Genomic DNA, 26938 nt, shown 5'->3' with positions numbered 1-26938 from the left:
CCCATCTTGTATATCCTTTTAGTATTTTTGATGTATATTTGTATAGGCTACTTACTGTAAATGAATCATTGATCCTGCTTTTTAGTTTTCTTTCCTGCTGCTGCACAACTGTTTCCCCTCAGGGATCAATAATGTAATCTATCTATCTATCTATCTATCTATCTATCTATCTATCTATCTATCTATCTATCTATCTATCTACAGCAACTGAAACTTTACTTTACATACCCTTTCTCAAAAATGTGCTATCAACTTCTCAATGACAGAATATTACACAAACAACAACACACTGTGGCATTTGTGAGGTGAGATCAAACATATAGGCCAGTTTCTTATAAAATTGTATTGACATTTTTTGCAAAACACTGTTCGGGGTGAAATTAACCTACTGTAAACCCTGGATTGCGCAATTCCAGACTTTCCTAAGACAGCAGATTATAAAAAAGTGTGGCATTTGTGAGGTGAGATCAAACATATAGAATAGTTTCTTAAACTGATATTCACATTTTGTTGCAAAACACTATTCGGGATGAAATGTAGCAAAAACCTGTATTGCTCAACTCTGGACTTCCCGTGTTAAGAGCAGGCTATTAAAGAGGAGAGGCTCTCACTGCTGGGCACAGACAAGAAGATGAAGACTCAGGTACGATCACTCCTCCTGCTGGCCCTGGCTACCCTTCTGGTCAAGGCTCAGACATCGTCCGAGCTCAGCTATGAAGACACCATTGTAGGTCTGTTCACCAAGAGAGACGCAGAAGGCCATACTTTTCGCCCACTACTCGAAGATATCCAAGTCGACACTGTGAGTATAACAGGAGATGTGTTTCCAATGCCCTCTTGATTACAGCAAAGTGATTTTTATTTGTGTTCCATGCACCAGTGATGAATGTTTTTTCCCCATCTCTGATCCTAGTTGAGCCCAGAGGATGTGGATGGGTCTGCTGTGTCGATGAAAAGCCTGAGCTTCCTTGCACAGGAGACTATGTGCAGTGGGACACAAGAGCACCAAGGGAAACCATGTCCTCTAAAGCAGAATGGGGTAAGGAGTCAAGAAACCGTGTTGAACAGAAAACCTTTATTTTGTTGGTACTCAGATATGGAATATAAAAAGAGATCTGCTCTTTGTTCTTGAGTAATATGTCCATTCTCCTCATTGCAGAAACTATTGTTGTGCAACCTGGTGGTCAGTCATCCAGTCCAGGACATCAACAACATCATCACCTCAGAAATGTCTTGTGAGCAGTTTGAGCCAGAAGATGATTTGAAGGTAGTTTTACTAAGAACATATTCTGTCCATTGTGTGCATGTTCTAAAATGTTAAATAGCTGAAAGCCTTCTTACATCCGTATTTGTTTTGTGTGTTTTTTGTGTTTGCAGCCGAAGATTCGAACCAGGAGGGGTCTCCGGACGTGGCTTAAGAAAAAGGAGAGAAAGATCCGGCACTGGGTTAAGAAAAATGGGGACAAGATCAGGAGAGGGATTGAAGTGTATCAATGGATCCAAGCCGCCAGGGGCTAAGTTATTTGCTACAATCAGTCATTGATAAAAACTTGAAGAGTTGACACATGGACATTGGGATTGGAAGTTGCCGTCAATACACTGAACATTTTATATTTGTTTTATATTTGTTGAATTTCACTTGTTCAAGAATAAAATCAATAATTATTGACATTGCATTATTTTTCATTTTATTTCAAATCAAGTACATTACATCTTGGGACACACTTCAATTATTAAATATACACAAAATAAGAATATTTTGCCTCTATTCAGTTTCAGAAAACAAATGTGTACTGTAAATCTGTGCTAAAAACAAGTTATTTTGGCATGTTGATTTTCAGCTAGTTTTTCTTAAATTACTGAACAAGCAAACAAAACAAACCTAAATAAAAGAAAACACTAGAGTATGAAATCGTAGCACCTTGTAGCAGTCATAATGTCTGTTAGACTGGTCGATAGTGGGTAAGAAGCTGAGATATTGGGAGATGGGGCATGATGCCGCAGTTTACATCAGTTATAAAGGTATTGAGCATCTGTCCACCTAAGAACTGCTTCTTCAGGATAGGGATAAACAGACAGGGCAAAACTAGATACGTCGATTAAATAAATTATCTCAACAAGACAAAGACTTCTGAGGTGTCAAAAATCTGTGTGCTGTAGTTGATGTTACACCAGCCTCATCCACGATAGTACAATACACTTCCCACTCTTTACTTGATGCCAGACGTAACCAGCCTGCCAAATATAAATACTGTACATATGTGCTACAAAAAAAACACAGTCAAAGGAGATCTGAAATTTACATAACATTGTGTCTATAAGGAACTACTGCTGATCCTAAGGCACTGCTCAACATAAAAGCAAAAATCCAGAAAAGAAAAAGACGTGAACTTTGAAACAGCAATGAGCTGCCATGTCTCCACAACTAGAACCCATTACATCAGCAAAACATCGCGTTCAACGAATGAATAACAACAGCAATACCCATGTAGCATGTTATTGACTAGGCATAACATGTCATTAACATTCTCTCCACTGGGGGGACCTGTACTGACCAGAGGTGACAACAAACAGGTGTGTGCTCGGCCACAGTGCTTCCAGGTGGTCAGCTGTGGACATTGACAACACTAGACATGGTGATGCAATGCCGATACATATAGTGATAGAGGCCGGTCAGGACGGAGGGGAAAAAAAACATTTAAGTCCCCCTGAAAACCCTGCACTAAAAATGTAGCTGATGCAAAGTTTATTTGTCTGTCTCTTGCCTATTACATAGTTGTTGCTTGCCATGTCCAAGAATTTCATTGCTCAGAATGACCTTGTCTTATACTGTGCACTTAATAAATAAACACTTTGACTTTGATTCGTTCAGTGCAAAATGCTGAGTTTATGTTAGCTTAGCATAAATAGGCAGATGTCCATCCCTTACAAACACAAGAACAACAGAATAAAGGAATAGTAAAAGTCACCCGGGCCTACAAAGTGGGGAAGTATTGCCTCAGTGCTCTGTGGACCAGGCTGTGACTCACTGTGAGATTCTCTATAGGTGCGGTCTACTTAATTCCATTAAAGGGGAATAGTACAGATTTTAGCTGTTGTGGTAAGTCTCTATTAGCGGTTATGGCTACAGTCACTAGGATACATTCCTCTAGTGTAAGGGGTAGGTTACATTCAGCATTGGCATGCAGGTGAATTTGCTCTCAGCAAGTTGTACTAGTAGAACCACTAGATGGCGCTATGTGGCAGAGTGCCTGATCTTGGGTGTTGTTTACCAAAAGAAGTACGGCTGCGTCTCCATACTCTCTACCTGCGCTCTTTTCTCTGCATAGATCCTACCTTATTCTATTACTGCATAGATACAAAAGGAAAGAACTGGTGTGAAATAAATATGCTTTTTAAACAAATGAGTACACACATGCCCACGTCAGGGAGAGAGGATTTGTGGAGATGTTTTTTTATGGGGCACTATAAAGATGTTTCTTTTCTTTGATAGATTCCAATTATATTTGGTATGACCATAAAGATTTTTTCTTTACAAAAACAAAAACATTTTAATGTATAAATACTTAATATATTAATAATTTATGGGGTGTGCGGGGGGGGGGGGGGGGCTGTCTTACTGAAGATTAGAAAAGGAAATAAAATACTGATTTAGGATTCATTCCACAATTAAAACAAAAATTGCTGTAGATGCAATACATGCTTGAGGAACAGGCCTTAATAATAAAACATGGAATTTCACTATAGTGTGCACATTTCAAGGATTGAGCAACACAAAACACACTGAACACACCGTGACTGACATGTGTACTTGACAGTGCCTGTGAAACCTGCCCTGCCAAAGGGCAAGTATAGAATGCTTGTCTTGTTTGAGTCATTATATACTATATATGAATACCATATAATTCCCTAAGGACACAAAGGGAGGGACAGAAATTAATACTGGGTGAAAAAAAAACATGTAAAGGCCCATTAAAATCAATAGTCAGCAGCTTTCAATGCTTACAAGTATATGCACAGTTTCAAGAGAAGTTTGATCTAGCCCGTGGGCTTTTGTCAGGGTTCTGATGTTGTCTTCGTGGTGACTCACCTAGTGTTCACTGCAGCCTACTTGACACCCACTCAGTGCTCTGGATCAAACAAAATGACTCGAACAGTAACAACTGACGGTACAACTTAACTTGAAATATCCATATTTAAGACGTGTAAGTGTATTTACAAAATGTCAAGTAGTAAGTGAATGAGGGCCAAATATGACAATGTGGCGCTTTGCGTTCCACTTTCCTCCCAGCTATGATACACCACCTCAAAGCCTTTTCAGCACCAGGTTAAAACACCATTTCTACCACGAGGAGGTGAACATGGACTCATATCGTTATCCTTACAGATGTCAAAATTAAAACACACAAGGGGCGACAAAAGTTGCAATGGTTTTGTTGCGTGCCACGCTGAAGCCTATCCCGCGCCCGCGTGCCACGCTGAAGCCTATCCCGCGCCCGCGTGCCACGCTGAAGCCTATCCCGCGCCCGCTCTGAGCTCCGGCTGTGCCGTAACGATACCCATTTGAAGGTCAGAGCAATGCCACCCTTTTCCTTACGTCCCAAACACAAACTGAGAGATAGATCTTTTTAACACAGTTCTCTTTTTCTCTCACACACATACACACACACACACACACACACACACACACGCACACGCACAGACTCAAGTCCCCTATGAGCAATGTATATACATTTATAACAAAACGATGAGAAGGAGAGGGATGGAAGACATGTGGTTTCCCTGACGTCACATCCCTCCTGGTGTGATAGGAGGAGAGGCACGGAGGGGCGGAGACAGTGGTTATCCAATGAGCTCCTCCAACTGCAAACGCTGAGTGATGTCCAAAAGGTCCAATTCAAACTCTCCAAAAAGATCATCTAAGGCCACAGTGTTCATTGAGAAAGCAACGTGTAAACACTGCAAACAGAGCACAGAGAGACGTCAACAGAGTTCGATTCACCGACAGGAACGTCGTCGTCGTCGTCGTTTTGAAGGAGAGAGGGAGGAGGAGAAATCACCTACCTCATGACGTAAGGCACTTCAGCAGCTACTACCGGCGTCTCCTTTAGGAGCCGACCCACTGTTGATCTCCTCCTCTCCTTCGTCGTCCTCCTCCTCCTCCTCCCTCCAGCCGCCCAGGCGGAGGGGGGTGGGCGTGGTCAGGCTCGCCGCGTGGGCGCCGTGGGCCCGGGGACCTGCACGGACAGACACGCGCCACAGGGGGCCACAATAAGCTACACTACATTGCAATTTCTCCGTCTTATCTATCGGGGAGGGAGAGAGAGAGAGAGAGAGAGAGAGAGAGGGAGAGAGAGAGAGAGAGAGAGAGAGAGAGAGAGAGAGAGAAAATTCTCAAAATCTCCACTGAGGCACGGCGCAGAGAGGCTTGGGCGCGGAGGCGGCTGAGGGCGCACCTGCGTTGGCGTTCAGCTCTCTCATCGGCACGGGGTTGTGCCAGGGGCCCGACGTCCTCTGGGGCTGGGGGTTCTGGGAGTTCTGGGAGTTCTGCTGGTGGACCTGAGGACGCAGAGAGCCGGACGTCACACACGGGCGGCGCGGGGAGCAGGGGGGAGGGGGAGGGTGTGGGGGGTGGGGGGGGGCAGCCACATACGGGAGAACGCTTCGTTACATCAGACAGAGGGGCGCAGGCAGAGGGGCGCGGCCGCTTACCTCGTGCATGTAGATGGCGTGGAGGCTCATCTCCGTGGAGGCCAGCTCCGAGAGCAGTGGCGCGCTCCGGACGCGGGAGTCGCTGGCCGACATGCTGAGGACAGAAGGCGGCGGTCAAAGCTCAAAAACGTGTCACGTCAACCCCCCCCCCCCCCACACCACTCGGACGGCGTTCGCTTCCTCCCGGCGCTTTTTTTAGCGGCCGTTCCCCCCTACCTGTCGGCGTAGGTGCGGTCGCTCCGGTACATGGCGCTCTCGGGGTGCGCCGACGAGGGCAGGACGACGTGCGAGCGGCTGCGGCCGGCGTGCGGGAGCTGCGAGCCGGACAGCGAGGCCAGGACGCTGGCGGCGGCCGAGGCGGCCGTGCCGGACGGGAGGACGCGGCGGTCCCGGCCCGGCGCCGTCAGGACGGGGTGGGCCAGCACGCTGGCCAGCAGGTTGTCAGGCTGGACAGGGGAAAGAGGAGACCCAGGTCAGCGGTACAGTACGGTACGGCGGTAGGGTTGGGTATCGATTTGAATTTCAAGAATCGATTCGATTCCGATTCACAAGGTTCAGAATCGATTATCACGATTCAATTCGATTCGATTCAATATCGATTCGGTTAGTGTCTCTAAAACCTTTTTTTTATTTTTTTTTTGCTGTAACCTTAATTACATGACTGCCAAGTTATGCAACACATCAACAGGCCTACTACGGCTGGGTATTGATACTGATTTCCAAAAATAAATGAATGAATGAATCATTGAATTAATTAATGAACTATTCATTCCTTCATTTATTCATTCATTAATTAAATAAAAGATCGATTTTGTGAAACATTTGATTCAGAATCGATTAATAAATTATTTTTTTTAACCCAGCCCTATACGGCGGTATCACGCAATGGCGGCGAAACGTCCGACGCAGGCGGAACGACTCGGGTCTATTTTCGACTCACCACCGATCCCGACTCGTTGTAGAGCAGGGAGGAGCAGAGCGGCGCCTCGGAGAGCAGCAGCTGGGGGGAGGGGCCAGCCTGGGCGTCCTGCTGCACCTTCCCCTTCAGGTGGCTGATGAAGACCGAGCTGTCCAGCGGAGGCTGCCAGCGCGGGTTCTTGATGGTGAAGTGCATGAGGGACAGCTCCGTCTTCCCGTTCTCCGCCTGCTGGTAGACCGACGCCTCCGTCTGACCCTCCGACATCCACTGGGGGGGGGGGGGGAAACACCGCCGGGTGGGGGGGCGCGTTAACTTTACCGTTGACGTCGGCTGGTCAAGACCGCCGCGGACGGTCGGGGTGGCTTTTTTAGCGACGCCCGAGACTCACCATGGGGTTGCCGTGGCGGCGGATGTCCATCTGGGCGAAGGAGCAGATGTCGCCCACGCCCACCACCTCCACGGTGAAGTTCCGGAAGAAGTCGATGATCTCCAGAGACTTGTTCCTCAGGACGAAGATGAGGATGAAGGGGGTGACGATGGGACTGAGCAGCTCCTCCAGGATGAACACCTGGCACAAACAGCAAGACGACAACCGGATCACAAAAACACAAACAACAGCAAAATGGGAGATCCTGGGTCGGCCGTCCGACGAGCTTAGGGTCGGCGGTTCGAATCCCGCCTCCTCCTGTCCACATGTCAAAGTGTCATTGGGCAAAGACACTGAACCCCAAATTGCTCCCAATGAGCAGGATAGCACCTTGCATGGCAGCTGCCGCCACTGGTGTGTGAATGTTTGAACGGGTGAACGAGAGTCCATTGTAAAGCGCTTTGGATAAAAGCGCTATATAAGTGCAGCCCATTTACCATTTACCATCACTTGACTGTGTGATGTCTACCACAAGCCTATGGCAGTCCATGAGAATTGACGTTATATCCTGGCAAAGAGATCAGCTGCTCTGGTTCTGGAGGTTTAGCTGGCCCTGCCCCTCCTCCGCCTGGCCCCTCCCCTCCTCCGCCTGGCCCCGCTCCTCCTCACCGCTTTGTACTGGAACAGCTGTGCCACCTCGTCCCGGGTCTCGCTCTTGTTGGCGTTGCCCCTCCAGTGGTCAGGCATGTAGTGGATGTGCGCCAGCACGCACTGCAGCAGCTGCTCAGGGCACCACACCATATGCTCGTCAGGGATGAAGGACCTGCGTGGAACACACACACACACACACACACACACACACACACAGACGACGATGTGCCGTTAGGATGCATTCAGTTCAGACTAACCGGCCCGACGCAATACGCCGAGGCGGCGCCGAGAAAACGGCGAAAACCCGCCGGAGCGCCTCTCCCCGCCCGCCCCCTCACCTGGTGACGGTGACGACCACGCCCAACACGGTGATGGCGGTCAGGATGTGCTGGACGGTCAGCACGTCCTCGTCGTACACGGTCAGCGCGATGAGCACGGCCAGCACCGACCCGGAGAAGAAGGCCACGTTCTTGGCCAGCACGGCCAGCAGCGGCGAGCTGAAGGAGTTCATGTACTTGGAGGTGGGCTTGTAGCCGCGGCCCAGGCGCCCGTGCAGCTCGTGGTCGAGCTCGTTGAAGTGGCGCAGGTAGAGGCGGCCGTAGAGCGACCAGCGGCGTGCGCCCAGGCTGCCGGGCTCCCGGCGGATGGCCTCGGTGTAGCTGAAGAAGGCGTAGAGCACCTGCCACACCAGGATGAACGGGCAGAGCAGCAGGTTGGCCACGCCCATCAACAGGATGACCCGGCTGAGCCGCTGCGCCAGCTCCAGCCGGTTTCCCGCCCGCTTGTACTTGGGGTGCAGGTTCCACTTGTTCTGGAACAGCGAGCCGGGCCCCCAGAAGAGGATGAGCTCAAAGTTGTACTTGAGGCCCTGGGTGAGGAACACCAGGTTGCCCAGCAGGGGGAGCTGCAGCTGCACGGGCAGCAGTGACTTGTTGACCATGGCCACCATGTAGTTCTTGAAGCGCAGGATGCGGTGGTAGATGTCGAGCTCGGTCAGCTCCTTCTTGTGGATGCACATCTGCTGCTCGCGCTGCAGGCTGATGAGACGGTCCTGCACCTCCTGCCACGTGAAGTTACACAGCTCGTCCTGGAGGGGGCAGAGCACCGATTAACCCCCGGGTCCAGGCGTTACGCACAGAGCCCTGACTCCTGACATCTCATAACAACCGACAGCTTATAACGGCATTTCAGAACCGCTGTATTCTCGGCGTGCTTTAAAGAAAAAATCTCGGTCCCGAGTCTGGCGTAGTGAATTTCGGTAGTGATCTGGCGGATAGCCTTACCATTTTGATCTTCAGGGCTTTGATGTAGAACTGCCGGATCTCCCAGTAGCTCAGGACGTTACAGAACACCTTGATCAGCCGATAGGTCCAGAAGATGGCCGCCATGATGAGTAGGAATAAGATCCAGCTGCTCTCCTTGATCCTGGGCAGACACACGCAGGGATGTCGGGGAAAGAACCAAACAGACTGATATTAGGATCCAGGCTAACATCGGAATTATCATTCAAGGCAAGGCTCAACCGCTCAATCATAGGGCTACAGCAATTCACCACTAATGTGTGACTGTGACAAGTAATTAGGCTGTCTATAGAAAAAGTCAATATCATGATAGAAAAAGGCCGAACAGAAGAAGATTGAATCTGTTGCCATATGGTCCACAAGAAACTTTATCTAGCTGGAGTCGCACTGTATCTTAGAATTTAAGTCATATCTACCTGCCTAGGACATCGAACCTGTTTACAGGTGAAACACGCCGGACATAGCATCACTGACTATTCTGTAGATCAGAAAGCTGCTGGACATCCCATTTCAAAACATGGAACACGACGTCACCCACGGGATGGAGCTTCCTCATGGCACTGTGCACGTCAACGCTTGGGCCGGCGTTCTGCTAACGTCTGTCGTGGGTTTCCGTTCAATAATCTCCTAGCCTTTTTTCTCCATTCATATGAGTGTTTTATTTAGAGTTACCCTGTGAGTGAGATACCACAGACTACTGTCCTGAAAAGGCCAAGGCTGGATCATCTGGATAGGAATGAACACCCATCCCCCCCTTGCATGACATGCTGGGATAAGGTGGGCAAAGACGGAGGTGATCTGAGAAATGCTCTCATCTTTTCGAATCCATCTGCTCAGAATAGTCGATCCTGACAGCAGACCGTTGATATCATAATGGTAAATCGCTAGGGGATGAGTAGGGTGGAGCAGGGGTTCGAAATGTCTGGACATGCTGTCTCTGGGTCCCAATTCCCAGCAGCTGTGCATCATCACTTCTGATATAAGCTTACACAGATTCCGTCACAGTCGCTTGTGGGATAGGATCAAGGATGGCGAAAGACATGAGCAAAGTAAACAGGAGAAAGCGCAGAGACATCTTGGAAAGAGATCTGGCTGTGGTGTATGGTGGTTGGAGCGTTGCTATAGGCCTGCGGAGTGTCATGTGGTTGACAGGATGGCCCGCCCAGTCCTCGGTACTGCTTGCTACCGGGTGTCATCAAAATTCTGTGGTTGTCCTGTCTGGTACATGCAAGGGCTATCTATTACACCCTGTTTCCTAGTGCTAACGGTGGACGCAGTTCCCAGATACACAAATAACCTCCTCCTGGAAGACATCCGCAGCACAGCGGTGTTGCAACCTTTGCGTGTTTACAAGTCTCTGTGCCGTTGTAAACAGACAACATCAAGAAGCCTGCCTCAATGTTAGAACACTATTACATTGATTTTGTATCGGTAATGTCTTTCAGCTTTCTGACTCCAGATATTATGTCAGTGAAGGGCTTTAACTCTAGCCAAAGCCTGAAACACAATGGCCAATGCACAACTAAAATAACTCAGGATCAAATTTCAGTAAAACAAGTCTCGCAAATAGAAAGGGCACGATTAGAATAAGTCAAGCAGCAGTCAAAATAAGTTTAATATGTGATGCCCATTTAGATAATGGGGCATGACAATGGTAAGACATAACCCTAACCCTTCAAAAGAGTGTTACAAAAGGGAGGGATTACTTTTTCATATACCAAGTACAAACAACCCACAGGCTATGTTAAAGTAGGCCAGTGGTCCACATTTCGAGCCCATGAATGTAAGCAGGTCTTGGAGTGAAACCACATCGGACACAATCTAATAAACAAACATTAGCCTCTGAATGACTAGACACAACAGAATTAGGCTAGGGAAATTAAACCTCTCCCCAGCCGCGATTGAGTTCAGCAGGCCCTGACATGTCACTGCTGTTACTGCATCACGTCTACAAGAAAACACCACAAAATCAAATAGCATTAGGCCTACATTGTGACAGCAGTCTTACAGGTAGTCTACTCTCGGTCAAGGTGTCGTGTCATATTTTGGACGCTGCTGAAGTTTCTATTCCCGTCCTGGCTTCAGTGACAGCAGACGGATCAGCTGCCGCAGCCAAACCATGCGCAAACAAGCTTGCCCGGCCTGCACTGGCCAGAAGGGATGAGCAACTCAGCTGTCTTTCTTCTACAGTACAAACATACACACACACACACACACACACACACAGCCTCCTTACATCTCAGTGCACTGATGGCTGGGTAGGATGGCATCTGGCAGGGTGACCTTGTTCCTGTCCAAGGGGTTCTGGCCAGGCCCTGTGTGGTTCACTGCCCGGTTGGCAAACAGGACATCATACTCCACACAGTTGAAGAGAAATGTTGTGAATGTGACAACAAACAGGAACTGGCTGCAAGGAGAAGACCAAACGCTGGGATTAAAGCTAGCAGATCACAAATAGTATTACTTTGTTGAAGACGGTATCTATACAAAAGAAAAGAAAAAAGACGTCTTAATTGTTGACAGACCAAATAGGCCCTTTTTTATAGGGAGAAAAACAGAGAGAGGCACGCATCTTGTAATGTCAACACAAGGTACAGCTTGGTACAAGGGTGATGACTTTAAACCAAAGCATAAGGATGACCAAGGCACTCTTTTTGTAGGGAAAAGTAAAAAGCCGTTATTAAAGTGGATAATGCATTTGGCAAAGGTTAAAAAACGCACCTACGCGTTGCGGCACTCATGCCTTCATCAGGGTGAGTAACCTCACATCGTTCACATGTTAGTCACCCTGATGAAGGTATGAGTGCCGAAACGTGTAAGTGAGTTTTTTAATCTTTGCCAAATGCATTAGTCACTTTAATAAAGGCTTTTTTAATGTTCTCTACAACAAGAGTGCCCTGGTCATCCTTCCTTTTTGGTTTAAGGTCCTTTTTGCTGTTTATCCCCGCCCCATAAAGTACAAAAATATGAACTAGGGTAGTAGGGCTATAACAATATCATGCTCTGGTTCAATTATTTAAGTGGGATAGTTCACAGGAATCATGATGATAGGCTGAGCTTTGGCTGTCATGCAGTCAAGGATTTTCCCAGACTAACTGCTTCAGGGCCTGCCTGTGAACGACCCTATTATGCTGTGTTCACACCGGGCGCCGCGAAAAAAATTTCCCCGCCCAGTTCATCCAGTTCGCCCAATCTCGCCGCGGGCTCAACACACATAATGCTGTGTTCACACAGGGTGCGAATTTTTCCTGCGGCGCGGCAAGTTTACATAGAAAGTCAATACAATTCGCACGAACTGGGCGGCGGGCGGCATGGGCGGCGCAAATCGCCGAACTCAGTGGCACGGCGGCCGGCTGAACACGGGATTTGTTTGCAATGGCGCACTGACAACAAACTGCGTTCACAATAACATGAAACAGTGTCATCATTGCTGTCCTGAAATTGATCTTACATGTAGTTTATAAACTGAATTGATTGTCCAGAGAGTAACAATGTGCATATCATACTTACACAAGTTCAAAGAACTCGGATAGCATCATACAAGCAAAGCCATTTTTCTGATGAAAATGATAGATGTGGAAATTCAAGTTAAGGAAAAGGAAAGACATCGCCAACTAAACAGTTTCCCTGAGACAACTTACTATTTACCCATTAAGCAGGACACAACAAAGCACATTAGAGTGGGTTGTTCAGGCCTGTCATCTCTTCTGACAGAAAGCACACATATCAACAAGACATGTAAGACTACATTAGGGGTGTAACGATACACTAATCTCACGATACGATACACGATATTGGGTTGACGATAACAATACGATACGATACACTAAGGGCAGGTGTGAAGCGTTGCAGTAGCGCTGCTGTTCACACCAATAGTGCATTTCTCCACATTTCTACTCCAATACACTTTGTGAATTTAGAGCTTAACTGTTATAATATCATGGGTAGGCCTAGAGACAAAAGACATGTTTGTTACCAGGGTTGTGTAGCCAGTGTTCACTGATATAATAAACATATCACGATATTGTTTTCACCTTGACGGTACGTATTGTGACGTTTCTGTATCGCGATATATTGTGGCACGATATATTGTTACACCCCTAGACTACATTGTGATGAGGCTATGCTTTATCTGACAGCGTTATACAGTGGTCTCTTCCTTTGCTCCAGGCCAGTCTGAGTTTTAGCTATTATTTCCAGAAACATCCCCATTTCCTATCACAGCCATAACTTGACAATCTTAAAAGGATATTCTTGTGAAGAAGTGGTCCAGATTCTTGATATGGTACCATGATTCTGTAAATGAATGAGGACATGATAATCATAAGAAGCTACAAAGACATCGAGATCTCAAACATATGATCTAAATGATTCTCCAGTATGTAGACCTACATGGCATAACAATAACTTTTCAGCGCAACAATAGTTTTCCAGGCAAGTGCTTTATACGTAAATCTGTGTTTTCTTGGTAATCTGTTGCATATGCATAGCAGTATCCCAATAAAAACATGCCCAGTGTGTAGCTATAATGAATACCTCGCAGGCCCTCTGGCACATGCACCAACAAGTCCTCCTCCCCGGGTGGCGAGTCCTCCTCAAAGTCCTCAATTCGCTGATACTCCTGGTAGGCTTCAAAGTTAGCCATTGTGTTTACATTCTTCCCAGTACTCCCTGTCCTGGGGAAAAAGATTGGTGTATTTCAGTATTTCAACATCATTACATCATATCTGCAGGGAGCCAGACACATGGCTTATGGTGACGGTAAACGACCACAAGTTTGACAGCTCTTGGTTTATGTTGGCAACAAAGCAGGTTATCTAGCAGGCTGGCAAATAAGCTAAAAATCATAGTGGCACTAGCTATCAGTGTAGCCAGCTAGCTAGTTAACTGCGGGGGTGACACCTCTAGCTGGCTGATGGTGCCACTTACACTAGATGCCAACTTACTTGCGGTCTGCTAGTGCTAGCTAACTTTATCTATCTACTACTAGCAGCAATCACAATACGCCAGATTGCAAACTCATGAATGTCTTAGTTTTGCTGACATGCTAGCTAGCATACCTACCTCTCAACTTGATAGCTAGCCAGCTAGCTAAACAGCTCCAACGCCAGACAACGTTAGCTAGCTAAGGTTAGCTACGCCTGTGTGCTGCTAGTTCGTATTGTTGCTCCGCTATCGGTCCATTCGCTGTATTTTCTTATCTTAGCTGCTTGGATCCCTTATTTGTAGCGTATATCTAAACAGAAAAACGTTTTCAATCAACGTTATATATCCACAATGATCTAGCTAGCGTTCCGTTTTGTAACAATCTAACAAACTAGCAAGCTGTTTACAAGAGCCATCTGTGAGCTCAGTGTTTTGTCTTTGAGGAACAAATGTCAACAAAACACCATTGACGTCACTGTTTTTTCAGCACGTCACTGTGTTTTTAACAAACGTCATTTCCGTTTGTCAAATGTAGTTTCAACAGAACATCTCGGAAAATCGGTGATACACGAAATAACTAAATAAATCTATTAATTAAAGTAATAAAAACTGAGTTAATTGTATTTGTATCGCTAGCCTTAGTTAGCGTTATGCTTAGCAATTCTTCACATTGTCTGGTAGTGAAGTGCATTCTGGGATACTGTCAACATGGCAGCCTAGATGATGCTCCTTGAACCTTTCTGAGCTAGCCGCTCAGTTTAGATTTAGTTGAATGTCCATTAAAGCATCAAACATGTTTCACTTGCTTTGTTGTAGAGTCAGCACCACTGCACAAGTGCGCCCTCTTTATTCGCGATTCAATAAAACACAAGATTTATGGAAACATTCACGGTAGGGCAATCGGCTAGCTTTCTATTAGCCAAGTGACCCTAGTTAAGTGTTAGCTAGCTTAATAGATAAGCTGTTGGATGTAGACATTTTTTGTGCCGAGACCATGGACCACAACGGATATAAATCTTTGATTTGTTGTGCCATCCTTTCAACATTTTCATGTATGACTTGCGCTATCATATATTATAACAAAGTTACTGTCTAAACTAAACGTCCCCTCTTTAATGCACACGATCACGTGCTGCTAATTTGGTCTTAGGTCATTGTGTAGCTGCATTTCCTCCATGGTCCCAGATAGTTTGTGATGCATATTAGAAAGGATTCACATCCCACATTGGTCTCTGGATGAAACCTATTTGCTAAATGTACTCCCTGTATAAAATATTCCTTGAAATCAATACTACTCATACTGATGACCACTGTTGTTTTATTTCAGAACCTATCTAAAGTCAAACCCAGTTCCCAATGCACACAACTGCTCTGAACATCCCAATGTTGTTGCCCGTGTCTGGGGTCTGGCACAGAGAGCAGTTCGCCAGTCTACCTGCCGGACAAGGCCCCCTGGAGCGGGTCTGAAGTTTATTCTGGGGCCAGTGGTCCTCACTGTCTCTGCACGGTTGTTTGGTAGTGTTGCATATTGTCGGGCAGATGTAAATAATAATGCTACAGCAGAAGTCCCAGCCAAAGAAACTGTGCCCGAGTTTGACTGGCAGGTCTTGTGGGAATTTGTCAAACCTCAGCTACTTGCTCTTATCGGTGCTGTTGTGGTAAGAAACATGACACAAACATTACATAATATAGCTTTCCATACACACAGACGGACACAATTTCTCTCATAAGCTGTGACATAATTTACATTTTGTTGTTTAGCTTGCTTTTGGTGCTGCTGTCTTGAACATTGAAATTCCACTGATGTTGGGGGATTTGGTGAATGTAGTCGCAAGCTACATGAGAGACCATGCAGGGAATTACATGAGGGAGATCAGCAATCCTGCTCTGAAGCTGCTTGGATTATATGGTCTTCAGGTTAGTGCTTCAGAACTAAGGAACATGTCTCATTCTGTGATCATATTACCATGACCTTACAATGTACACATTGGCATAACTAATAGAGCTTGTTCTGCAGGGCCTGCTGACCACGGGTTATATCATCCTGCTGTCCAGGGTTGGAGAAAAAGTGGCAGCTGACATGAGGAAGACCCTTTTCACCTCTTTACTCAGGTAGAGTATGCATATAGATGCAACTAGTGACATGTTGCTAATCTACACAGAGAGTACTAAATGGTAAAAGAAACATCGCCAGTATGTACAGTAGCAGCACTTATACTCTCATTCATACTCTCACAAGATGACCTTTTTTGTTTGTTTGACTCAGGCAAGATGTTGCCTTCTTTGATGCCAATAAGACAGGCCAGCTTGTGAACCGCTTGACTGCTGACATTCAGGAGTTCAAGTCTTCCTTTAAACTGGTCATCTCTCAGGTGTGGCTGATTGCATGTCCACATGTTCAACATACTGTTAGATAACAGTGAACTTGGTTTGCTTATTTTGTTGTTTGCACATACTGTATTGACAGGGCTTGCGGAGTGCCACTCAGACAGTCGGGTGTTTTGTGTCTCTCTATGTCATCTCACCCAAACTCACTGGTATGATGGTTGTGGTGCTGCCCTGTCTGGTGGGAGCGGGCGCCCTGATTGGCTCGTTCCTACGCAAGCTGTCCCGACTGGCTCAGGAGCAGGTACGGTTAATAGTAATTTTACTGGGTGTGCTGTGTCAGCACTATGTCTACGCTTTTGCTGTGAACTGAATATGTGTGTGTGTGTGTGTGTGTGTGTGTGTGTGTGTGTGTGTGTGTGTGTGTGCGCATGTGTGTGTGATTGTGTGTTTTCTTGTAGGTATCCAAAGCAACAGGGGTGGCAGATGAAGCGCTTGGCAATGTGCGGACTGTGAAAGCATTTGCTATGGAAGAGCGAGAGCTTCAGTGAGTGAGATTCCATTGTGCTTCTCATTTGCCACTAACCCGTGTGTTAGTACTGCATAGTGTGTTAAAACACTCAGTGAACTGAGGCATCTATCTGTATACAGTATGTATACAGTGTACTGTATAACATTGTCTGTGTTTCAGGTTATATGCCCGAGAAGTGGACAAGTCTTGTGAATTGAATGAATCTCTGGGATCAGGAATAGCTGTTTTCCAAGGCCTGTCAAATATTGTCCTGAACTGTAAGTATTTGTGTCATAATGCTTCAAGAAAATGTATTGATTTTCATATTAAGATGATGTCCTATCTTTTTTGTTTATGCCATTTTTTCTTTTTGGACAGGCATTGTTTTAGGGACCATTTTTGCTGGTGGACATTTAATGGCTGGAGATGAAATGTCTCCAGGTGAACTCATGTCTTTTCTGGTAGCCTCCCAGACTGTTCAGAGGTAAAATATGTGATCTATTCTTACAAGAGAAAAAAGCGCATTGTGTTGCCTCTGTGTATGAAATGCGCTATATAAATAAAGTTTGATTTGATTTTAAGAGGTCTGTAGCATTAGGACTCTAACTGCATCATATCACATCCAATGCAAATGCAAAGAAAGGTAATACAATAACTTTTTTGTCTTCGTTTTCTGCTCAGGTCTTTGGCCAGTATCTCTATCCTGTTCGGCCAAGTGAGTTCAGGCAACACTTTGAATTGGAATTAGAGGCTGAAAAGTTGTTCATCCAGTGTGCACAACATTTTCTGTGTATGAATCACAAAAATTGTCATAAAGAATTGTGTTCTCCACCTTATTTTTCCAGATGGTGAGAGGCATCAGCTCTGGGGCCCGTGTCTTTGAGTACCTGGCTTTGGAGCCCACCATCCCACTCACCGGGGGAGGACGCATCCCATACAGTTCTCTGGTTGGACGAGTGGAGTTCATGGACATCTCCTTCAGGCAAGAAGCCACCATACATAGTAACTTATTGTCAGACATACAGCAAACAGCAGGGGATGCTATTTTTTTGCTTTTCTTCATCAATAGTTACCCTACAAGACCTGGCCACCAGATCCTGAAGAACTTTAACCTCACACTGCCTCCCTGTAAGACCGTCGCTATTGTTGGAGAGTCAGGGGGAGGTAAAACTGTAGTTCCAGCATCTCCTACTTATGGCATTATACTCAATATACACTGCCAGGCAAAGGCAAATGGCCAGTAATAATTATTACATTGGTCAAGGAACTATTATAAATATGGTTATATTATAAATATGTTCTGTATATGATAATAATGTCACTTATCATCGCTCTTCAGGAAAATCTACCGTGGCATCCTTACTTGAGCGTTTCTATGACCCCACCAGTGGTGTGATCATGTTGGATGGGCTCGACATCAAGACACTTGACCAATCCTGGCTCAGAGGACAGGTCATTGGATACATCAACCAGGTACAGTACATATGGAAAAAAGGAAATTATGTTATAAATACTTCTACATTTGAATGTATAGCCTACATCCTCTGCTGTCGACGTCTGGCATCTCTGCTTCTTGGTACTCTACTTATCCTTCAATCCTTGCAGGAGCCTGTGCTGTTTGGTTCTTCTGTCATGGAGAATATTCGCTTCGGAAAGCCAGAGGCCACTGAAGCTGAGGTCATCGATGCTGCCAAGCAAGCCAATGCTGATGGCTTCATCACAAGCTTCCCAGAGGGGTACAAAACCATTGTCGGTATGTGCTCTGTCGTGGTGCACAGTTACTAGGCTTCGGATGTGTAGTAGCCTGTCCACCGGTGGTGTATTGAAGTTGCCTGTTAGTGCAGCAATGTGTACATACCAGATGTTGAAGTTGCTACCGCCTGTGTTATCAAACACCAAGCACATCATGTGTTTCTCTGCGGGCACACAGGTGAACGCGGAGTGACATTGTCAGGGGGGCAGAAGCAGCGGATTGCCATCGCCCGTGCCCTGATCAAGAACCCCAACATCCTGGTGTTGGATGAGGCCACCAGTGCCCTGGATGCAGAATCAGAGCGTGTGGTCCAGGAGGCCCTTGACCGGGCTACAACTGGCCGCACCGTACTCGTCATCGCCCACCGTCTCAGCACCATCCAGGGAGCGGACATCATCTGTGTCATGAGCAACGGACACATCGTAGAGGTGCAATTGCCAGACAGTATTTTACCTCAGAGATTCCATTGGTCTTCTTGCAGAGCTTTCGACCAGTTCATATTTTGTAGCCTTTGAGCTCACAAGTAATTTTGGAGATAATTAGTTTGCATTTCGTTAATAATTTCTTATAAGTAATATTGTTCTAAAATATCTTTTTCCTTCTCTTTCTAGGCGGGAACTCACTTGGACTTGCTGAGCAAAGGGGGGCTGTATGCTGATCTGATCCGCAGGCAAAGAGCAGAGGGCCAAAAATGAACAATCAAACTTAGGAACTCAATTATGTCAATTATGAACTGTCTCTATAATAATGTATTTCTGTAACACTAAGGGCAACATTGCCTAAAGATGTGAGAATAGTATTGTAAAAAAAAAAAAAAGTGTAAATGTACTTTACTGTTGGTGGTTCAGTTTGATTATGGTGATTCCATTTTATACATTTCAGTGTATGAGTCGACCAACTGGTATAATGAGTCTTCTACGTGTCAGTTCAAGTTCAAAGTTGTATTCGTCACATACTTCATACTCATACTAGTACAATGAGCAGTGAAATGTTTTACAGGAATACTGTATACAGGAATGGAATGTGCTGAAAGAACAGATGGAATTGTACAGTTGAGTTAAATAGATAAGTATAGGTACAGTATTGATCTCAAGGTATTTATAGATATGTACAAATATTTGTATGGGTATAAATTGAAGATGCTGTTGTTCTGAGTATAAATTAAGTCCAGAGATCATCAAATGAGGGTGTGTGAGTAGTGAGATTAGAGTGTTGCATCCAGTTGAGATCAATGAGCAGACGGTCCTCAGGATCCAGAAGGCCTGAGAGGGTAGAAGCTTGTTCTTCTCTTCTTTAATTAATTGGTAATTACTGTTTTGGTAGGGTTATGTTTCCCTAGACACCACCGTCTTGTATAGACATAATTTTGACAAGAAACATTACAATTAAATCAGTCTTCATCGATTATTCCATGATTTTGTTTTCAATATTGTTTCCCTGAGGTCACAAAGAGCAGATACTGAGATACTTCTGATATAATAACTAATAATAATTTGACTTGTGATGATACTGCTGGTTTCTTATACATTCTAACACATGACCATGGACTTTGTTGATGAATAATAATCAGAACTTTCTCATTGTATTCACCCATGTTGCAGTTCCTCATCTGGCCATTAGAGGACCATCTCGAGTAAGCTGCTGACACCGCAGCTAGCTAGCAGGCTCCCTAAACATCACCCCAAACCCTGGGGTTGCATTTCATCTCTATAGCCAGCTAGCCGAAGGCTAGCCTATTTGTCAAAATATGCAGAAGTATGAAAAGCTTGAGAAAATTGGAGAAGGTAAGTGTGTATTTGTAGCTAAAGTGAGCTAGGCTAGCTATCTTGGCGTCATTCCGGATTGATTCTCAAAGCTTTTCATCTCACCCAGCTAGCACTAGCTAGCAAGGTGGCTACTCATGCCTGGGTAGGTAATGTTAGCTAGCTAGTCAACTGTGCAAGTGGAAATGTTTTGCCATAGACAACTTTTAAAATGAGTAAATTAATAAACGCCAGTCAGACATAGTGAATAACAGCCAGACAAGCTAGAGCCTGCTAGCTAGTTAGCTTAGGTCAGCCAGTGCTAGCAAGTATCGGGTTAGCTGGCTAGCTAACATCGGCCTGGCGAGCGTTAGCAACTGGCACATTAAAGTTGTTTCTTTCATTTGCAGGAACATATGGAACAGTTTTCAAAGCTAAAAACAGAGAGACGCATGAAATTGTAGCTTTGAAAAGAGTTCGACTGGATGATGACGACGAGGTATGTTGTTATCATGAATTGATACGAAAGCTAACGCTAGTTAACCAGGACAGCAACTCGCAGTCAACCAGATCACCCTGACTGAGTGTGCTTCATTCATTTTAGGGAGTTCCTAGTTCTGCCTTGCGAGAGATTTGCCTCCTGAAAGAGCTAAAGCATAAAAATATTGTCAGGTAGGTTTGATGTACTCACTGGTGAACACCACATTCTTCAATTAGGCCTACATTTTCTGTAGCCTTATTTTTTCACTGCCTAGTGCTGCTCAAATGAGTGTGGTTAAATTGTAGTGTGGTCAAAAGCCCCCACAAAGTATGTTCTCAGGCATACTTTGCTCTTATATCATGATTCTAGAACTGCGCTGTGTAATCTCATGTTTAAACATCATATTGTCTCCCTTAGGTTGCATGATGTCCTGCACAGTGACAAGAAGTTAACATTAGTGTTTGAATATTGTGATCAGGTGAGGCAGCTGTTTGATGAATATCCACTCAATTCATTGCATTCTTATATAGCTACAAATTATTTGGGTGGTGATTTAACTTGTGACTCTTTCAACTACAGGATTTGAAAAAATACTTTGACAGCTGCAATGGAGACTTAGATCCCGAAACGGTCAAGGTGAGTGATTGAAATGCAAGTTTTGAGGAAATTAATTTTGCGTTTTAACTGTTGAGCTTGGGAGATATTGAACATGTGCTCTAAGCTAACCCTCTCCCTGATCTTGATCTTCTGATTATTTACTGCTGATTGGTCGTGTCTATTGTGTGTGCCTCACTCCCCGTATATCCACAGTCATTCATGTACCAGCTGTTGAAGGGCCTTGCCTTCTGCCACAGTCGGAATGTGCTCCATAGAGACCTGAAGCCACAGAATCTCCTAATCAATAGAGTGAGTCCGGTGTTGTTGGCCTGTGTGAACACAGAGAGTGTGACTCTATTGTCGCTGAAAATACAGGAATGTTGTCAATGTGTCAGTGAGCAAATCATTTAATCGCACAATGTCAAAGCTAGATTTATTTGGCACATACTGCATCATATAGGTACAACGAGTAGTGAAATATTCTTTTCACTTGAGATTTATATTAACCTAGGCTGTGCACATACTAAGAAAAGAAACAATGCGTTATAGTATATGTCTAAAACAAGTATATGCATGAAAGGCATGGGGCGCTGGAGGAGTGGGTCATGTGATAGTATTGTATTGTAGGACCAACAATTTGTTCAGTGATTGATGCGAAAATATAGGCCTAAATTGGAAATGAGAATATTACAATGCCCCTCTCACTGTGTTCTTCGTAGAACGGGGAACTGAAACTGGCTGACTTCGGCTTGGCCCGAGCCTTTGGAATTCCAGTGAGGTGCTACTCGGCAGAGGTGAATATTACAGCACTAACCAGGGATTTACAGGGATTCAGTCACTGGTGACAGGGGTGAGTGATTTCTTGTGGCGTCTGTAACTGTGTCTTTAGGTGGTGACGTTGTGGTACAGGCCTCCAGATGTACTCTTCGGTGCTAAGCTGTATTCTACCTCCATTGACATGTGGTCTGCCGGGTGCATATTTGCAGGTACAGTATGTCTCATGGAGTATGGACATTTAGCCTCTGCTAATACTGTATCTCCTGTGGGCTAAATGTGCACTCTTCTCTCACTAAAGATGATCTGATGAGCAGCTTGGGGTTTCTATGTACTTTCTGTGTGGTTCTTTAACATTGAAATTCCACAGTAATTGGGGTTGACATTCACTCCACTTTCCAACACTGCATGTGTAGTTGAATTGGTTAAACTTAATAAATATATCATGTTGGTCTTAACAAGATCTCTCCTTCCATTTAGAGCTGGCAAATGCTGGAAGACCCCTATTCCCAGGTAATGATGTGGACGACCAGCTGAAGAGGATCTTCAGATATCCTTTGATCTATGAGACTAATTGTGTTAGATGGTGTGTGGTTATGAAGGACGCAGACAGTGAAGTTGGTTAACCTTAACACTAGTCTGACTCACAGGATGTAGGTTTTTGGAATAAACCTCCCATTGGCATTGATTCCAGCAGTGTCAATCCCCACCCCCATTCAATCCAGAATGATGATTGGTTGCAGACAGATAACACGAAGTGTGGCGATAGGTCTGGCTATGCGAGTTTACCTTAACACCAACTCTCATATTCCTGCTTAGATTTTCCGCTTTAGATATAACTACTCAAGTGTTTTTTCTTCCTTAATGGTGTCACATTGTTGGGTACGCCAACTGAAGAACAGTGGCAGACAATGACAAAGCTCCCAGATTACAAGGTACCTCCACTGGTGGCGTCTGCTAGATATTTTCAGAGCAAAGATGTTGTCTGGTGTCGGCAACAAGACCGTAGAAGAGAGTGTGGCTTTCAGCAACAGGTCAGCTTTAAGCGACAGGTCGGATCTGGGAACTGATTTTAACCGCACCGTGTCTCCCCTGTCCTCTTTTTCGCTACAGCCGTACCCCATGTATCCAGCCACCACCTCGCTGGTGAACGTTGTCCCAAAACTCAGTAGCACAGGACGAGATTTACTGCAGGTGAGTGTTGCCAAGGCAGGAAGCTGAGGCCGGCTAGCAGGAAGCTGGTGAGCAGCAGCAGGTGGAGCCAGACCCAAGGCTCTGATACTACCTGCACACGTTAGCCAGGTTGCCCTGCTTATATAATTATACTGCACATTTTCCTTTCACCCCCCTCAGAATCTGTTGAAATGTAACCCTGTCCAGAGGATCTCTGCAGAGGAGGCATTGCAGCACCCCTATTTCGCTGATTTCTGCCCACCATAGATGCCAAAATGTTATTCGGCGAACCTCAGTCATCAACAGTCAATCCTCCTTCACTTCATCTAGTCAGCAGGACGGGCCCCTGCACACAGGCCATCACGCTCCCGTGTAACAGACACTACTACCCCCACACATTCTTCCGTGCCTCCTTGTAGAACAAAGTCCTCCTAGCTTTGCAAGACTTCATATTTTGTAAGCAGGTATGTCTGTCTGCTCTCTGTTTTGATATCTTTTGGAGAGCATGGATACCTAAAAGCATTAAACGGTAGCATTGAACAAAACTGGGCCTTCATTGGCAGTTCAAACCTCCTGAGCCATTAGCAGAAAATACAAAGTGAGCAGTTTGAACAATTTGAAGCAGCATTTTTTGGAGGGGGGACTTGCTTGGAGAGCTTTGATCATTAGACAAATTGCCAAACCATTAGATTAGAGCTAGACTTCCATTGTCCTTCATTCTCATAACTGTTCTGTATTCAGTTTTAATAGGATATTGTAAAATGAACTGGGAACCTCTATACTGTAGCTCGCTCTGTCGGTCAGTTAGTCCACAAAAATGCGGTCTGGCTGCACGTACAGGAACATGGTCGCAGCTATTCGTGCTTGTTTCAGTTACCTCAGGCTTTCTACTCTGTTGTTTTTAGCACTTTGTATATATGGCAGTTGCTTTTGAAATCTCTTAGATCTCACCTCGCTTTACTAAGTATGTTGAACACTGAAATTTATTGTCAAAGTTCAGGCCAACACATGTCATGAACATGGGACCATAAGTTCTTGAGTAATTGCTTTATATTATCTTTTCATTTTGTAAGTTTTACCAACTTTTATTATTGATGTAATGTCTTGGAACTTTTGTCAGAGGTGAGAGAAAATCCACTGATACTTGTTAGCATGTAATGATTCTTTTGCACCACTGGCTGTATTCACTCAGATCATTTAGTTTAGACAACTTGCAAGCTCTGTGTTATTTTACTCCAGACATTAATTACTTTAGAATTTTCATATTTTGAAGATGGTGATAAATAAATCTGCGAAAGTGGTTTTCACTGATGCGGTGAGGATGTTTCCCTTCATTTTGTTGATATAAGACAAGAAAAATAGAATGCATGTATTTATTGATAATTGAATGTCTGCTTATGTGTGCATTTGTAGTCTTTTTGTATACATTACAACTTTTCATGAGGCACAGATGCCCGCCTTTGAATAATGAAATGGGAAACCTGGATCCATGGCATTTGAGGCATTGTTCAATGCTTTGATGGTTCTGTGTTTGGCTCTGAAGTATAGGCTACATTTAAAAGAAAATGGGCGTTATCACAGTATTTCCATGTTGACAGCAGAAATTCCTGTGCTTATTTCAGAATTAAAAACTACTGTAGAATATTGGTTAAAACATGAATTATCTTAATTTCGAATGAAGATTGGACATTTGCACTTTCCTAGTATTTTTCTTGTTTTATTTGTAGGGATTGGGTCTAGTATTTAGACAAATGCTGTCAGTGATCTTTGTGTAAATTTTAATTGCAATAGTGCGATACTCAATAAAGTGTACACAAAACTGCATGTATCCTGAAAATGATTCACAGTTTGGTCTTATAAGAATGTTTCCATATTGAATGGTTTTGGTAATGAATTACTTTACCATGGTTACTGTAGCAGCAGACTTGTATTGGCGTCTCTGGGGGAGGCTGCGGCATCACAATGGTCCAGAGGTTTAGTTCTACTGTAGTTCTGTCACGCTACGTGTTCTGTAGAGACCACCAGAAACAAGACCTCAGACTGAGATACTATGAACCCTTGATGTTTCAAAATATTCATCACACTCTTTTACATAAGAACATTAGACTTTTACATAAGAACATTAGACTTAATTAATAGAGGGTAATGACTATTTAATGTTTACTTCAGTTCAGAGTTAAAATCACAAAGATACTGTACAGGGCATAGAGCCAGATGAAGTCCTGTTCCCGGACCATCTCATCCTGTATGTGATCATACTGTATAAGACCCACTCTTATAGGAACACATCATTCCTTTCAAGCTACATACATCTTTTGACAAGCAAAATGGAGTAAAATATGTATCCTAACATCCCTAAAACACTCAACAGTTTGCTGGTCTAAAATACCGTCCCAAGCTTAGCTGTTGGGGAATGTCCATGCCAATAAAGAGGCATTGTTACCCATAATACTTGATCTTAGCCATCTTTCAAATTTTGTTTCATCTGGTTCCAGCATCCCAGTTTTGGACAAGTCTTTAACATGGCTGACGATACATATGGGACATACACAACGGTCATGCATGGAGGAATAGAGGTAGCTAAGTGCAATAATAATAGTAATAATAATAATAATACATTAGCTGCAGGAATGTTTTTTTAATCTATTGGTAGAACGAAATGTATAATGCTGTCTTCGACTTGGCCATGATTACAGACTTTCTAAGAACCCCGCCCCATATAGAACAATGACAGGACTTGATGGTCCCAGTTTAGTTTGGGCTACCGCATGAAGTGTTCTTTGATTGGTAGTAGACAGGGGTAAAGACTCGGACGAGTACAACGCCTCACTTAGTACAACTTTTCTGCCCAAATCAAATGCAACACACCTGTTGCATGAATTACATTTTGTCTAACATGTAAAGTGAAGAAGAGAAGTAAGAAAGGTAGTCTATTCAGATCAGTGCAATGTCATAATTTAAAGGCTAATTGATCCCATTCATTTCAGCTTCTGAATAATCCACAGAATTGACAATGAATTAATATTATTTCAAAAAGTGTTAATCCAATGCAAATCCAATGCATTTATTGCTCACGACAACACAACACTGATTAACCAGATTTTCAAACACCCCTGAAAAGTTCACAATTCCAACTATAGACTATCACTTTACAATATGGTATTTGGCTTGTTACAGGGATGATGTTCTTCTCCAAGACAATGCTGAACTCAGTGTACATACAGTATATATACAACCTGTACATTGTTGAACCGGTGCCAATAAGGTAGTCATGATCATCAACATAGGTAATTGGCTCAGGAGCAATGGCTGATCTCCAAGGCTTTGTGCTTCACATCAACAGTCATCTAATTCACAGAAAAAAGAGTAACAAACCTACAATGTTACCAACAGTGCATGTTGAATAATTGGCATCAATGTAAAATCAATAAAAGGTAGAAGAACAACAACTCTGGGGTCTGTTGTGTGATGGACATGAGGAGACAACATTCACCAGGGAGAAATTAGACTGACACAGTAAAAGTGTGTACATAGCATGATGGTTAAATATATATATAGTTTATTATATTTGATCATCTACACATCACAAATTGTGTTATTTGATGCACTGGAATTCCAATAACGATAGAATATAATGATGCAATTATACAATGCATGTTCCGTGTAACAAATCAACTGAATAGAATGGGTTAAGTATGTTTTGAGG

The 26938-nt window shown here is 44.4% G+C and overlaps 4 protein-coding genes across 6 annotated transcripts; 3 read left to right on the top strand and 1 right to left on the bottom strand.

The window, feature by feature from the left end:
• Positions 1 to 934: 934 nt before the first annotated feature.
• On the top strand, positions 935 to 1564 carry LOC311325091 (uncharacterized protein). Its single transcript, XM_084457743.1, has 3 exons — positions 935 to 1039; positions 1160 to 1267; positions 1378 to 1564. Exons 1-3 carry the CDS (start codon positions 950 to 952, stop codon positions 1516 to 1518), a joined length of 339 nt encoding a protein of 112 aa, XP_084313869.1. The 5' UTR covers positions 935 to 949; the 3' UTR covers positions 1519 to 1564.
• Positions 1565 to 1809: 245 nt separating this feature from the next.
• Positions 1810 to 14299, bottom strand: atg9b (autophagy related 9B). Of its 3 annotated transcripts, none has more exons than XM_084458145.1 (15): positions 14015 to 14299; positions 13487 to 13626; positions 13203 to 13246; positions 12461 to 12525; positions 11187 to 11357; positions 8933 to 9074; positions 7988 to 8736; positions 7668 to 7821; positions 7020 to 7199; positions 6653 to 6898; positions 5929 to 6158; positions 5713 to 5806; positions 5457 to 5559; positions 5065 to 5237; positions 1810 to 4959 (listed from the first exon to the last, which is right to left on the bottom strand). In XM_084458145.1, the coding sequence occupies exons 2-14, from the start codon at positions 13593 to 13595 to the stop codon at positions 5083 to 5085; spliced, it is 2442 nt and encodes an 813-aa protein (XP_084314271.1). In that variant the 5' UTR covers positions 13596 to 13626; positions 14015 to 14299; the 3' UTR covers positions 1810 to 4959; positions 5065 to 5082. The 3 variants fall into 3 exon arrangements, with proteins under 3 accessions (XP_084314271.1, XP_084314272.1, XP_084314273.1); XM_084458146.1 differs by having other exon boundaries at positions 13487 to 13621; XM_084458147.1 differs by lacking the exons at positions 1810 to 4959; positions 5065 to 5237; positions 5457 to 5559; positions 5713 to 5806 and having other exon boundaries at positions 5921 to 6158.
• A 349-nt stretch (positions 14300 to 14648) lies between these two features.
• Positions 14649 to 19807, top strand: abcb8 (ATP-binding cassette, sub-family B (MDR/TAP), member 8; the record flags this gene model as incomplete). The annotated part of the gene is made up of 16 exons (XM_084458148.1): positions 14649 to 14767; positions 15204 to 15534; positions 15638 to 15793; positions 15894 to 15988; positions 16143 to 16248; positions 16344 to 16505; positions 16663 to 16748; positions 16893 to 16990; positions 17091 to 17196; positions 17394 to 17427; positions 17558 to 17694; positions 17782 to 17876; positions 18052 to 18185; positions 18318 to 18465; positions 18643 to 18893; positions 19077 to 19807. 16 exons carry the CDS (start codon positions 14649 to 14651, stop codon positions 19158 to 19160), a joined length of 2142 nt encoding a protein of 713 aa, XP_084314274.1. The 3' UTR covers positions 19161 to 19807.
• Positions 19808 to 20127: 320 nt separating this feature from the next.
• On the top strand, positions 20128 to 25018 carry cdk5 (cyclin dependent kinase 5). Its single transcript, XM_084458149.1, has 12 exons — positions 20128 to 20249; positions 20618 to 20706; positions 20812 to 20879; positions 21106 to 21166; positions 21268 to 21324; positions 21499 to 21594; positions 22005 to 22079; positions 22175 to 22271; positions 22540 to 22609; positions 22934 to 22994; positions 23173 to 23253; positions 23413 to 25018. Exons 1-12 carry the CDS (start codon positions 20213 to 20215, stop codon positions 23497 to 23499), a joined length of 879 nt encoding a protein of 292 aa, XP_084314275.1. The 5' UTR covers positions 20128 to 20212; the 3' UTR covers positions 23500 to 25018.
• Positions 25019 to 26938: the final 1920 nt, after the last annotated feature.

This window comes from Borostomias antarcticus, assembly GCF_949987555.1.
Source record: "Borostomias antarcticus genome assembly, chromosome: 24".
Classification (NCBI taxonomy): domain Eukaryota; kingdom Metazoa; phylum Chordata; class Actinopteri; order Stomiiformes; family Stomiidae; genus Borostomias; species Borostomias antarcticus.
The sequence above is the reverse complement of the archived record's forward strand: the minus strand, read 5'-3'. Positions and strand labels throughout refer to the sequence as shown.